General features: G+C 41.6%; 4 protein-coding genes across 4 annotated transcripts; 2 read left to right on the plus strand and 2 right to left on the minus strand.

Moving 5' to 3' along the window:
- Window positions 1-307: 307 nt before the first annotated feature.
- Window positions 308-631, minus strand: PCYB_131170 (high mobility group protein; the record flags this gene model as incomplete). Its single annotated transcript, XM_004224142.1, has 1 exon — window positions 308-631. The coding sequence occupies one exon, from the start codon at window positions 629-631 to the stop codon at window positions 308-310; it is 324 nt and encodes a 107-aa protein (XP_004224190.1).
- A 5,663-nt stretch (window positions 632-6,294) lies between these two features.
- PCYB_131180 (origin recognition complex 1 protein) lies at window positions 6,295-9,801 on the plus strand (the record flags this gene model as incomplete). Its single annotated transcript, XM_004224143.1, has 2 exons — window positions 6,295-6,713; window positions 6,843-9,801. 2 exons carry the CDS (start codon window positions 6,295-6,297, stop codon window positions 9,799-9,801), a joined length of 3,378 nt encoding a protein of 1,125 aa, XP_004224191.1.
- Window positions 9,802-10,363: 562 nt separating this feature from the next.
- Window positions 10,364-11,210, minus strand: PCYB_131190 (hypothetical protein; the record flags this gene model as incomplete). The annotated part of the gene is made up of 2 exons (XM_004224144.1): window positions 10,364-10,474; window positions 10,746-11,210. The coding sequence occupies 2 exons, from the start codon at window positions 11,208-11,210 to the stop codon at window positions 10,364-10,366; spliced, it is 576 nt and encodes a 191-aa protein (XP_004224192.1).
- Window positions 11,211-12,168: 958 nt separating this feature from the next.
- Window positions 12,169-12,750, plus strand: PCYB_131200 (signal recognition particle subunit SRP14; the record flags this gene model as incomplete). The annotated part of the gene is made up of 2 exons (XM_004224145.1): window positions 12,169-12,271; window positions 12,542-12,750. The coding sequence occupies 2 exons, from the start codon at window positions 12,169-12,171 to the stop codon at window positions 12,748-12,750; spliced, it is 312 nt and encodes a 103-aa protein (XP_004224193.1).
- Between the last annotated feature and the right edge of the window lie 220 nt (window positions 12,751-12,970).

Genomic DNA, 12,970 nt, shown 5'->3' on the forward strand with positions numbered 1-12,970 from the left:
ATATAATTTGACTGAGCGCCATGTTGTGTTTCTTCTCAAACTTTCGTACGGCAACATATTCGTGTTTGCACATTTTATGTACACCCATTTGTGCAATTTTTTTTTAAGCTGTTGAAAGTTCACACTTTATATGGCCCTGAAAAATATGAAAGGGCCAACATCCGCATGATTTATGTTCCGTCTTCATAGTTGCGCGCGTGCGTGTACATACGTACGTGCATATGTACATGCACATATATACATATGTATTGATGTACAACGCACCGCTTCCCCCCATGCTCTGTCCGTGTGCAAAATACCCCGTGGGTTATGCCTTCATTTTCGTTTTGGCGTACTCCACCTTTTCCCGTTCGTATCTGACTTTATCCTCCTGTGCTTTTTTTTCGTATGGAGCCTTTTCAAGCTCGTCCAATTTATTCCATGCCTCTCCAATCATCTTGCCAACAGTTGCAACATCTTTGCTTAAATCGGGATCTCGACTTATGATCTCTGCTCTCTTCTCCTTCGCGAAAAACATGTACGCGGATAGTGATCTCTTTGGTGCATGTGGATCCTTCTTGTTCTTTCTTCGTTTGCGCACTTCCTTGCCTCCCATGTTTTTCATTCCGTTAAATTTTTTCATGGGATCCATAGTTTCGAGTGGGGTTCCTACTTCGTACACGAATGTTTGTACTTTTTTGTACGTATACGCTTATGTATACTTCTGCACTTGCGTACGCTTGTGCGATGGCCACCTTAAAGCTTCAAACGCTTGAGGGGGGGCGCGAATTTGGGAATTTTCCGTGCCAGTAAAGTTGCGTAAGATGCGCACACCTTACAATGGGTACTCTTTAAAGCGAGGGGGACGCAAATATTATATGTACACTTTTTGCTATAAAAAAGATGTACGTATATATGTGCATACGCGGAGTAAACTCTTCACTGCGCTAGAGACCCACTACCGTGAGAAAGTGTGTGTGTTTGTGTATTGTTGGGAGTTCTCCTAACTTTGCAATTTTGATAAATGCGCGTATACTAGTGGTGTATACACGGGTACCAAAATGTACACTGTGAAAAGGGGAGGAAGAGGGGAAAAAAAGTATTCACGTTTTGTGTGTATGTTAAAACGTTTTTTTTCGTCGAAGAAAACTGTAAATGGATGAATGGCCAATGTGTACGGCTAACATGCGCCACTAAAGTGTGTGATGTAAATTTAAAAAAAAAGAAACAAAATGCTTCTTTACGTGTGTTTTGCTAAAGTAGGGACGAGTGAAGGGCTTTTACTCCTTCGTTGGGGACACGTACTTGCGTAAGGAAGGGTATATTAACATATAATATGTACATATGTACGTAGCATACGCGTTGGCCCTCAATTGGGGGGGAAATTCATTCACACGTACGTTTGTACTTAGCAAGCAAATGGCTCATAAGCGTTCGTATTAACTGGCGATATGAAGGTCTCTTAAACTCTTTTGCATGAAAGTACAATAATGAAAAGGAAAAAAAAAAAAATAATAAAATAAAGCGAGGAAATACTTTTTTCAATTGAAAAGTAAAATATTCTTTCGTACTCATAAAATAATTTTGAATAAACTTATTTTTTCAATTCACGTTTTTGATTATATTTTTACCAATATTGATATGCTGTATGTAATTATACTTAATATATGTTGCTATATGTTACTATATAATTTTACTATATATTTATACATATGTATTTATATATACTTGTATGTATTGCGTATGCGTACTTGCTCTGTATCCTTGTAGTGAAGCATGAAGCAAAGCAGAAAAAATTCTTTATGAGAATCTTTGCGTAATCGCAGAAATGAATACGGGCACGACGTGCATTACTTATTACTTTATCTTAAAAAGAGGAAATGATGACGATGGGAAAAAAAAAAAAATATATATAAATAAATTAAACCTTTGCATTTGCAAACGGGATATATAAATAAAATCCGTACGTACAAATATGCGTAAAAAATGTGACGAGCGCGCCACGATATTATATTTACTCAGCACTGCGCATGGAAAAATGGGTAGATGATGATGCTCATTATGCGTACGGTACGTATGGAGATTATACATAAATGCTTTTTTTTTTTTATGGTGACGCTTACGCGGTATATATAGTATAAAAAATGGTACATTCACACTACGTCGCGTTGCGTCGCTTATGGTTCCCGAGGTGAAGCTGATTCCTTCCTATTATATCTCAAAACACGCGATGAAGCAGAGGTTTTGAAATTCAAGCGTTCAGGAGAAGCGCAACTGGGAGGAAGTTATTTTACATGCTTAAATTTTACATGCTTAAATTACATGCGGTACGATTAAAACATACATAATATGAGTAAATGCATGGCAATATATGCAATATATTTAGTTAATAGGCAATATATATAGTGCGCGGATTAAAGCGCCGCAGCTTTTGGGTTAAGAGGAGGGATAAACATAGCTCATATATTTTCGCGTTTCAATTTTGCGTTCAATATTTGCGAGAAAGGGGCCAAACTGTTCGCGGACGTACGTACAGTAAGCACAGCACAGCACGTTATATATAAGCAAGCACAAGCGGCAATGCCGATAAAATATACCATTACGGCGCGTAATTTTTACATGTACGATATGATATATACAAATATAACCATTTGTGTTTATTATGTGATTTATTGCCCCCCGTTCATGTTCATGTATATGCTTACATGCTGTACGTGTCATCGCATTTTTTTTTTATATATATAACCTACGCCACAGTTTATGCGTACCGCTCGTGCGATTATTCTCCTTTCGCGGGCTGCTGCATGGCATGCTTTTAATTTAAATGTGGTATTATAATACATTTATATTTACGTATCCATTTTTTTGCATATATAATGAAACATTTCCGCATACGTGTCATATGCCCGTGGCCCTTTTTTTTTTCACGTCCTCGTGCAGCATATATATAAAAATGTATCTCTTTGCGGTACATTCAATCAATAATAAATATTCCCCGTGAACCACGTTAAATGTGAACAATTTTAACTCGCAAAACAAATTAAGGAAGTAACTAAATCGTCGCTTGCGAGAGATTATTTTTATTTCATCCTCTTCTTCGCAGTGGAGGGAGGCATTACTTTTTATTTACTAACCTTAATAGCCTCGTGGAATGTTTTTTTTTCCTTTTTTTTTATTTTTTCGTATCATTTTGCTTTTTTATATAGCGTACCTTTTGCCCGGCTTGTAACGCATCTCGCGCAGCGTATTTTTGCTTGCGTACATTTTTTTATGTTTCCTTTTTATTTTACTTTGCGGCCGCTACTTGACCATTTGCGCGCATTTGCAAGTACGTAAACGTAAGTTGGGGGACGGCAAACCGGCAAATGGGCCATCCGAAAAATGTATACTCACGTGGATTCTTTCTTGAAACAAAAAAGATGAAGAAAAATTCCCCAACGAATTTCGCGCATTTTAACCTCCTATCCCTGAGTGAACAACTTTGCTTAAACAGGTTAACCAGCTTAGAGAGTACCACAGGGGGGGGGCATGCCATTTTTGCCAGGGCAGCTAAACTGGAAATATACATCATTATACCTACCTCGTTGGCATATGTATGTGTGGTTTTCCGTCGCCATTTTTACTCCTTCCGTTTATGAGAACAGTTCGACATAGCTTAGCATACCACAATTGAGTTCAATTTTCCGCCACGCAAATGCGCATATTATTCGTATAGGGGTATTTTCCCCCCGCTTTGGTCCTTCCCATTCCTGCCATTTCACCTCGAATGAATTTTCCAAAGGGTTACTTTTGGTTGATATAAGGTGTGTTCTGAAGAGATCCACAAAGGGGGTTATTATTTTTTCCTTTTTCTTTTTTCCGTGGAGAGGGATGAAACAATAATGTAAAACTTCCACCTCAACTATTTTCACCTCTCATGTCCGCGCAGCAAAATGGTGTACTTGCAAACACATCGTGTGGGTGAAATCCCCCCATGAGTTTAATATAGTTGTGGTCAACAGTTCACACCAGCGATAAAAGGCACGCAGTTACTCACTTTTCTGTACCCTTAGTGGAGAAAAATTCCGATAAATACAATACGCCCCACGTTTTCACACACCCATGGAATGTTAACACATGGGAGCGTTCACATATAGTAGACTCTCGAACGGACTGATTCCCATACGCTTAACAAACGATTCGGTACGTGCATGGGAGGGGGGTTGTAATAAAATTACAAATGGAGCGTAGTTTCTTCCCCCCCCTCTGTGAATGTACAGTTGGAGAAGAGTACTCTCTTCTGCTCCTTATGTGCCACTCGCGTAATAGGGTGTACTACTGGTAATCCATTTTGATGCGTGGGGATATTCACGTGGAAGCATCTATTTACGTCACTCTGTTTGGAGGCATTCACCATGGGGTTAAACATTTGCATCGATATGGCCTTCTTTCTATTAGTGAAACATACAGCGTGGAGGGAAGCAGAGTGACCACTGCGGGGTAGTCACGTCGAGCGAATTAATACCATTAAGATGGTTGTATTAAAAGGATGTGAAGCAAAATTGTAGGATTCGCACAGATTTGGGGTGAGGGATCTGCGCTCCTCATCACCATCATACCATTCGAACACCGCGTAATGATAAATCAATTTGAGGGGAAAAATTTCCTTCTTTTACGTATAAAATTGAGAAGTTTAAAAAAAAACGGAAAAAAAATTTTATGATGACTTTTGATGGGAAAGCAACAAAAAGGTAACCAACTTAGATGGGCCGCGGTTCCCACACATTTTCAACACATCATCATCGCTTGTTTTTTTTTCTCCTGTGATGGGAAAAAAACTGCTAACTTTTTTCTGCACGAAATTGATTAGCAAAAATTATTAACACTAACTTTGTTGTGAAAAAAAAAAAATAATAAGTCTACACTCTTGTCGTTTTCGCTAAAAGGCACATACAGGAATGCCAACCAGTTGCCACCAAAATGGAACTCCTCATGTCATCACATGTATAATGTTCAGGCAATAAGTGAACAGTTCGCATCCTCCCAATGGTATGTGTGCGTAGCGGCGAAGCGCCGTCGATACGGCACAGAGAACTAGCGCAACGCAAAAAGACGAATTCGAATCCCAGCCATATCTGCAATCCAACTTAACAGAGGGAGAACATATTTCTTGTCCTTTTTGAATTCACAAAAGGGGAGAAAAAACAGAGCCCTCTCCTCCCCCCCAAAAAAAGAGAGACCTATCCGCAAAGAGCTGCGTAAACAATGTTGTGGCAAATTGCTCACGTATTGGCCCCTACTTGTTGGGACACCCTCGCGTCGTGGCGAGGCGGGGACACAAGGCCGCACAGCAGCGGAGCGGCAAATCGGGAAGTATAAAAAAAAGCAATTTCGCACACGCAGGGTGGTATGCCCGCATTTTTGCTTGCCGCCTGATGTCCTTTGTGCGCAATTTTTACGCAGTTATTGTGCATTCATTACGCTTTTTTGCGCATTCTTTGCTTATACTTTTTTTTTTCCACCCCCCGTTATACTCACTTCACACACATCCAAATGGTAAGGGGTTTTCCCAGAAGGTTTGCTACGCCTGTCTACGGCAATGCCACTACGCGTTTTTTCGCGAAAAAAAAAGCAAACGGGTGAAGCTTCGACGTGGAGTAGCTACATAACGTATAGCTACATAACGGATAACTACATAGCGCCTAACTACATAACGGCTAACTACATATCGTCTAACTACATAACGGATAACTACATAACTGCTTGCGTGAGATACGGCCCTGCGCGCAGCCGGGAAAAGGTCGCACAAAATCGTGAAATCCGTTCCTACAAATGACCCGCAAAAAAAAAAAAATGTGTTAAGCTTTACGAGAGATGTGTGTATAAACCCCCCATGAGAATATCTTTCCTGTCCAAAGCTTAATTAGTATATCGAAAAGCAGTTATCATCCTGAAGTGTTTTTTTTCCTCCTTTTAAAATGCAAAAATAAATTTAGATAACCCATTTTGAGAACTTACAAACTTGGGGTTACCTCCATTTCGATGTTAATTTTCCACAAATCTATATCGAACGTGGAAAGGTGAAATCCGTTTGGCGACAAAACTGACGAAGTTGTGCCAAAGTGGGAACTCCACAGCGCAGAAGGTAGGTGGTAAAGCTTTTGGGGGGGGAGGGAAAAATGAAAAAAAAAAGAAAAAGAAGTGAAAATTCTCCATTTTTTCCTCCCAAAGCTTTAGCAACATAATGTATCCTCTTTGCATCTTTTAAAAAAAAAAAAAAAAAAAAAAGCTTCAAAGTGGTAACACACAATTGTGCGTATGCTCTTTTTAAAAAAAATGACTCCCAAAAAAAAAAGCCACAAAAATTACCAACCTCACAAAAATTACGAATCTCACAAAAATTACGAATCTCGCAAAATTTGCCAGTCTCGGGAAAATCGCGAAAGCCACCATTTTCGCAAGGTGCACAATTTTCACTTGAACGATAACGAAATTTTGAGCCCTACGAAAGGAGGCATAAAATTAGATGTGAACAAACTGAGCATCCTAAATTTCCACGGTACACCGAGGAAGGAGGAACAGAAAAAAAAGCAAAACCGCATCCCCGATTATGAGCAAATTCAAAATAACACTCAAGACTTTTACACTCAATTAAATCAAAGAAGTGATACGCCTAAGAAAAATCTAAGCACAGTCACCACGACTGAAAAAACGAAGAATCGGAAAGAGAACCACAGCTTCGATTCTTCGTCTTCGTCCTTTTTTTCCTCCCCCAATTCATCCTATTCCTGCGTATCGGATAGCGGTTCCTCCGCGCATTCTCCACGTGTCCCCCACGAGCCCCAGATATCCCACAATTTCCTCTCCTCGGACACCTCGCCCAGGAAGGTGGAACTAAGGAAAAGCCTCAGTAAAAAAAACAGACTTACACACACATACAATTATGACGATATGAGAAGATCTCCCAGAAACCTGAATACAAGTAAATCCGGCACAGAAAAGGAGAGCTACAAGAAGAAGGATGTCGATGGAGGGAAAGAAAGCAAAAGGAACTCCGAGAAGGGCAAGGTGGATAACTCCTATGGCGATGTACGAATCCTTAGGAGCGCAACGAAGGAGAAGTCGGTGAGGAGCAAAGCAGAGCAGAAGAAGGACGAGAAGAAAGTGATCAGCGGGACGCGCTCCAGTGTGCTCCTCAAAAGAAAAAGCGAATGCCTGTCGAAGGATTCCTACGTGTATAGCAACCTGGTGAAGAGGGCGAAAACGGGGGTGCCCCAGGGGGGTGGCCACAGTCGCAGCGGAAAGGGAAGCAAGGGGAGCAACGGAAACAACGGACGCAACGGAAGCAACGGAAGTGATGAAGACGGCGATAGCGACAGTAGCGGCCTGGGCAGCGGCAGACCCAGCCCAAGGCGCAGCTCCTCTGCTCAGGAGCAGACGCAGAAAAGCAACCAGCCACTTAGACACGCCGCAACCATTAACAAGCGAAGCAGCATGCTCCCCGTGAGCGAGCAAAAAGGCAGAGGCGCCAGCGAGGCTAAGGAACAACACAAAGAATTTACAACCGAAGATGTCGCCAAGCTTACAAAGGACTCTTCCATCAAACTTGTTGAGAAAAACTCCTGCCAATACGAAGACGGAGTGATTTATGAAAGTTTATTCATCAACCAGGTGCAGTACAGCATTGGAGATGACGTGATGCTTTTGTGTATGCCTAGCGGGGAAGCCAGCACGGGGATGAGCGGCAGAACGGGGATAAGCGGTAGCAAGGGGGCAAGCAGCACCACGGGGATAAGCTGCACCACCGCCCATCGCCCGAGCAACAACAAACAGAGGAAGAACTACCAACTGAGGAAGGGCAAAATATCGAGCTTCTACCAAAACGAAGCGAGCAACCAGGTGGAGGCAGAAGTGTGCATATACTTTGACCAACACGACGCAGCATACATAAAGGAGCTGTCCGAAAAACAAAAATCCAGACGATCCAAGGCAGACTTCGAAGTCTTTCTGGACGAAAAGACGAGAAATTTTTACCTACTAGGAAATATAGAATTTAAAATATTAGACGCGAAAATGATTCTAAAAAAAATCAAGGTGTATAATGAGAAGAGCCTCTACGATGAGGATAAAAAGTCCAAGCAAGGAAAGGACAAGTTCCTTTGCACTCACTACCTAAAAGAAAGAGAAGAAAGAATATGCGACTTACAGAACAGTGAACACTGGGATAATTTGGTCCTAGGTTCTAGCGACCTCTACTACTCCTTCTCCAACAATAAAAAGAGTAGCAAAAATAAGTCCCTCAAATTGATTATAGACAAGCTAAAGGAGAACGAAGCAGGCGGGAAGAAAAGCCAAAGCGGAAACTCCACAATCAATCCTAGTAGTAACAGCAGCACTCGCAATAGCGCTAGCAAAACCCCAAGCAGTAAAGCCAAGGCGAGCCCCAATAGGGAAAGAAGCACACCGAAGCAGAGTGCACAAAAGAACCACAACGTAGATATAAAAAATTTCATAAAACAGGACCAAGAAAATTATTACGTGAATCTACTACGAAACATAACAGACCCAACAGATAAGGCCATCCGAATGATGCAGCTAGATGTAGTCCCAAAATATCTCCCCTGCAGAGAAAAAGAAATAAAAGAAGTACATGGATTCCTCGAGTCAGGAATTAAACAATCAGGTAGTAATCAAATTCTATACATAAGTGGAATGCCAGGAACAGGAAAAACAGCCACAGTATATAGTGTCATCCAACTACTCCAACACAAGACGAAGCAGAATTTGTTACCCGATTTTAACGTCTTCGAAATTAACGGAATGAATGTAGTACATCCCAATGCAGCCTACCAAGTGCTATACAAACAACTCTTCAAAAAAAAGCCACCCAATGCTTTAAACGCTTTTAAAATGCTTGACAGACTCTTTAACCAAAATAAAAAAGACAGCCGTAATGTCTCCATACTGATAATTGACGAGATAGACTACCTCATCACAAAAACGCAGAAGGTTCTCTTTACTCTCTTCGATTGGCCAACAAAGGTAAACAGCAAACTAGTTCTAATAGCTATTTCGAATACTATGGATCTACCTGAACGGTTAATACCTAGATGTAGATCCCGTTTAGCATTTGGAAGATTAGTATTCAGTCCATATAAAGGAGACGAAATAGAAAAAATTATAAAAGAACGATTAGAAAATTGTAAAGAAATAATTGATCATACAGCTATACAATTATGTGCTAGAAAAGTAGCCAACGTTTCTGGGGATATTCGAAAAGCTTTACAGATATGTAGAAAAGCCTTTGAAAATAAAAGAGGCCAAAAAATTGTACCTAGAGATATTACCGAAGCGACAAATCAGCTATTTGATTCACCACTCACTAATGCAATTAATTATTTACCATGGCCATTCAAAATGTTTCTCACATGTGTCATTGTAGAGTTAAGAATGCTTAACGATTTTATCATTCCATATAAGAAGGTCCTGAACAGATACAAGGTTCTTGTAGAAACAAGTGGAAAATACATAGGGATGTGCAGTAATTCTGAGTTATTCAAAATAATGTTAGATAAGTTGGTAAAAATGGGTATTCTACTCATTCGTCCTTATATACCGCTCGAAAGTTTGGCGAAAAATAAAAACAAAGAAACGCTGCTTGGTTTTAACGAATCGTCGAAGAAGAACGCTCCGGAGGGCAGTAAGTCCACTAGGACGCAGGTCAGTGCAGAAATAGATAAGGAGTCTGGAGATATGGGCTTGGAGCTCAACGTCGAAACGCAGCTCATCATCACTGCACTCATGAAGGATGCCGAGTGCTCACGGAAGCTCAACTTTTGCTAGTCATCTCTGCGGATAAGTAGTGCCAGTCATTTCGAAGCAGATTCGTGTGCGTACCTACGATGCAGGTACGCTCCCCCTACGCTCGATAGCGTGCCTTTTTTTCGTGACGTCTACCACTGTGCCCACCTCAAATTTGGAGACCACAAGTGGGGAAGTACTCATTCGCTTCGTTTTTTTTCCTTCTTTTTTTTTCCCCTTTTTTTTCCCCTTTTTTTGCTCTTTTTTTTTTCCGTTTTAACCCATTTGACTCGCTTCAACGTTGGTATGAAAAAGGTCCACCCCGCTGGTACCCCATTTTGAATGAAAAAAAAAAAAGTCTTCTTAAATTTAAAAAGGCAAGCACGACATGGAACCGCCAACTTGTGTGCACATGTTTTACAAACAAACAGAAAAAAAATGCGATGCAGAGTGGACGCAGTGACATATTTTATGCGCCAAATGCTTACTTGCGGAGAATGCTCTACGACATGTTCACTCTCGTGCTGTCTGTGTGACGCCTCTTCACTGCACAGAGCAACAGGTGAGGAAACCACTTCGAAGTGGCCCACCTCTCCCAAGTCGGTCATCCCTTCCGCTGCTTTTTCTTCTTCTTAACGTAGTCAATAATTTTTTTCACAGAGTGGGAATTCTCGTCTGACTCCTCGCTGCTCTCCATTATTCGTTTCTTCCTAACCTGAAAAAGGGGGGTAACGGAAAAAGTGGCGGAATAGGCACTACATGAAGGGACCTCTTATCTCTTTGTTACTTCTTTTTTTTTTGAAGCATGGGGGGAAGTCGCGTCGGGACAGGCAAGTGGACCCATGTTAGAGGGGCTGCCCCCCACCTGGCGTGCCACAAAACACGCTCACAACATGTGTGCATGCCGTTCCGCCCACTTGAAAAGCAATTTTATACGCATCGCTGAGTGGCACCACGATGACCGCGTTGCCGCCACTCCACCTTACGTTCAAATTGGTGAAAACATTGCGGCCAGGCTTCCCAAAGTTCGCCTCCTTCCCACTTTGCCCATCGTTAATCATTTTTTTTTTAAAAATAAAATCTCTAAGGCTGTTTATCACATCGTTATTGGACCCTTTATGAGCCTTCCCATTCGAGCGACTGTTCGAATTAGCAGTTTCGTTTTTTCCCAACTTTTCTACACTTGTCATATTTGTCCTGCTGCCCGCTTTTACATTTTGGAAAATTCCCCCCATCCCAGCATCTCCCGTCTTCCCAACATCTTCCTCCACCTCCTCCACCTCCTCCTCCTCCTCCTCCTCATCCTGTGCCATATACGCATCATACTTTGTACACTCCTCATAATTAACACTTATATTACTAATGAGTTCTTCAATTCCCTTGTCACCCACAAACTCAACATTATTTATCCGCAGCGGAGAGGCTTTCTTAAGCATTTCGGAAGGGTCCATGGTTGGCTATTCATACAGTTGAATATGCTCCCACACGTAGAAGAGATTTTACCGCCCAGCATGCGAATCGAAGAACAGGTATGCACACATACGTACATTCGCTCTCCGATTGAAACGGTCGTTCGGATGCACAGACGTATCAATACAGGTATAGCTACGTGATTATAGAAGACTGTTGCTTCTGCATGCCGGTTACGGACAGGGACAAAGTGAAGTAAGTAGGAGTCCCTACGCGGGTGTCACCACGTGGAAATCACCACATAGGCATCACCTGCGATGATACTTCCAACCGGAGTGTACCATTTTATGTCCCCCTTTTTTTTCCGCCCCCCGAACACAGACCCATTTCGTGAGTGCCTATTGCTGTCACAGCCGTCGAGCGGTTATCACGAGTGGTAAGCCATTTTTTTTTTTTTACGCACGCAGAGAATATGCAGCAGAGTGATGCTTTTTATTTTGATCGCTGAAATGGGGGGAGAAATGGGGAACAACCGCGAAGATGACATCGGGAAGATATTTCTTCTTCTACTTCTTCTGGTACCTCTTCTTCTTCTACTTCTTCTTACCTCTTCTTTTTTTTTTTTTTTTTTTACTTTTTGGGGGAGAATTCCCCGATTTGTAAGGCAGTTAACCCACCACACTGCAATTTCGACCGGATTTAAGCGCCCCCCCCGTCACTCTGTACAATAATATACCTCAAGCGCGTAAGATTTTTTTCAATTTTTTTTTCCAACTTTGCTACATGGGGATATAATAACAATAACCCATTGGTCCTACTCATGGATTTTGCGCAAACAGGTATAAAGCTGCGAATTAAGGAATAAACAATTTTTTTCCTTTCCTTTATTTTACTTTCCTTTCTTTTTTTTTTTTTTGCGCAACTTCCCCCCACCAGTGAAACGGCAACGGTATAAATGTACCCAAAGAGAACAAGCACGTAGTGAAAATAAAAGCGAAAATGGTTCTGCTAAGTAACGCTGCATTTATTGAAGAGCTGAACAAATTGTGTGGAGAGGTAGACGAGAAGAAAAAAACGTCCATTTGGATTACTATGAAAAAAGGTAAGTACAGACAAGGGAGTTTTATTGGGAGTTGCCTTGCTTCTTCTCCATTTGCGCCAACTGTATGTCATCCGAATGGGGAGAGACCCCTTCGGCAAGCGGCGCCAACCATGTGTACGTACATGTGCTTACCAACATTGCACACATGTGTTGGTGTGAAAAAAAACACACATAGAAAATGATGCACTGCGTGAATGCACTGCCAATAACCCACATGACGACGCCGCCCCTTCCCTTTTTGCCTCACCGCGTGAACCACCCGCAACTCAGTCAAACGAAGCATCGTGAAGAACGTCATCCCCAAGAAGGAAAACTCAGACAAGAAAAACAAAAGGACCAATAAAGATGATAACAAGGGCAACAAAAAATACGTCTGCTTGGTCAGGGCCACCGATGGGAAAAAAAAAAAAATTTCAACACACGTATACGATAATGTGATTAATTTTTCCCAAGAATTGAGCACCATCATGCGCAGTTAGCATTCGGGTATTTCCTCAAATTGGAAGACGTGTCGCATCACCGTGGCGGCGAGTCCGCTGTGGTGCCAGCAAACACTCCAAATGTACCCCCTTCATGCCCTCTCAAGGACAGACCAAAAAAGGAGGACATATTATTTTTTAACCACTTCACATGTTCGAAATGAAAAAGGAAAGAAGTAACATCTAGCATTTGTAAATTAGCAGATTGAACAGTGGAAGC

This window comes from Plasmodium cynomolgi, chromosome 13, assembly GCF_000321355.1.
Source record: "Plasmodium cynomolgi strain B DNA, chromosome 13, whole genome shotgun sequence".
Classification (NCBI taxonomy): domain Eukaryota; phylum Apicomplexa; class Aconoidasida; order Haemosporida; family Plasmodiidae; genus Plasmodium; species Plasmodium cynomolgi.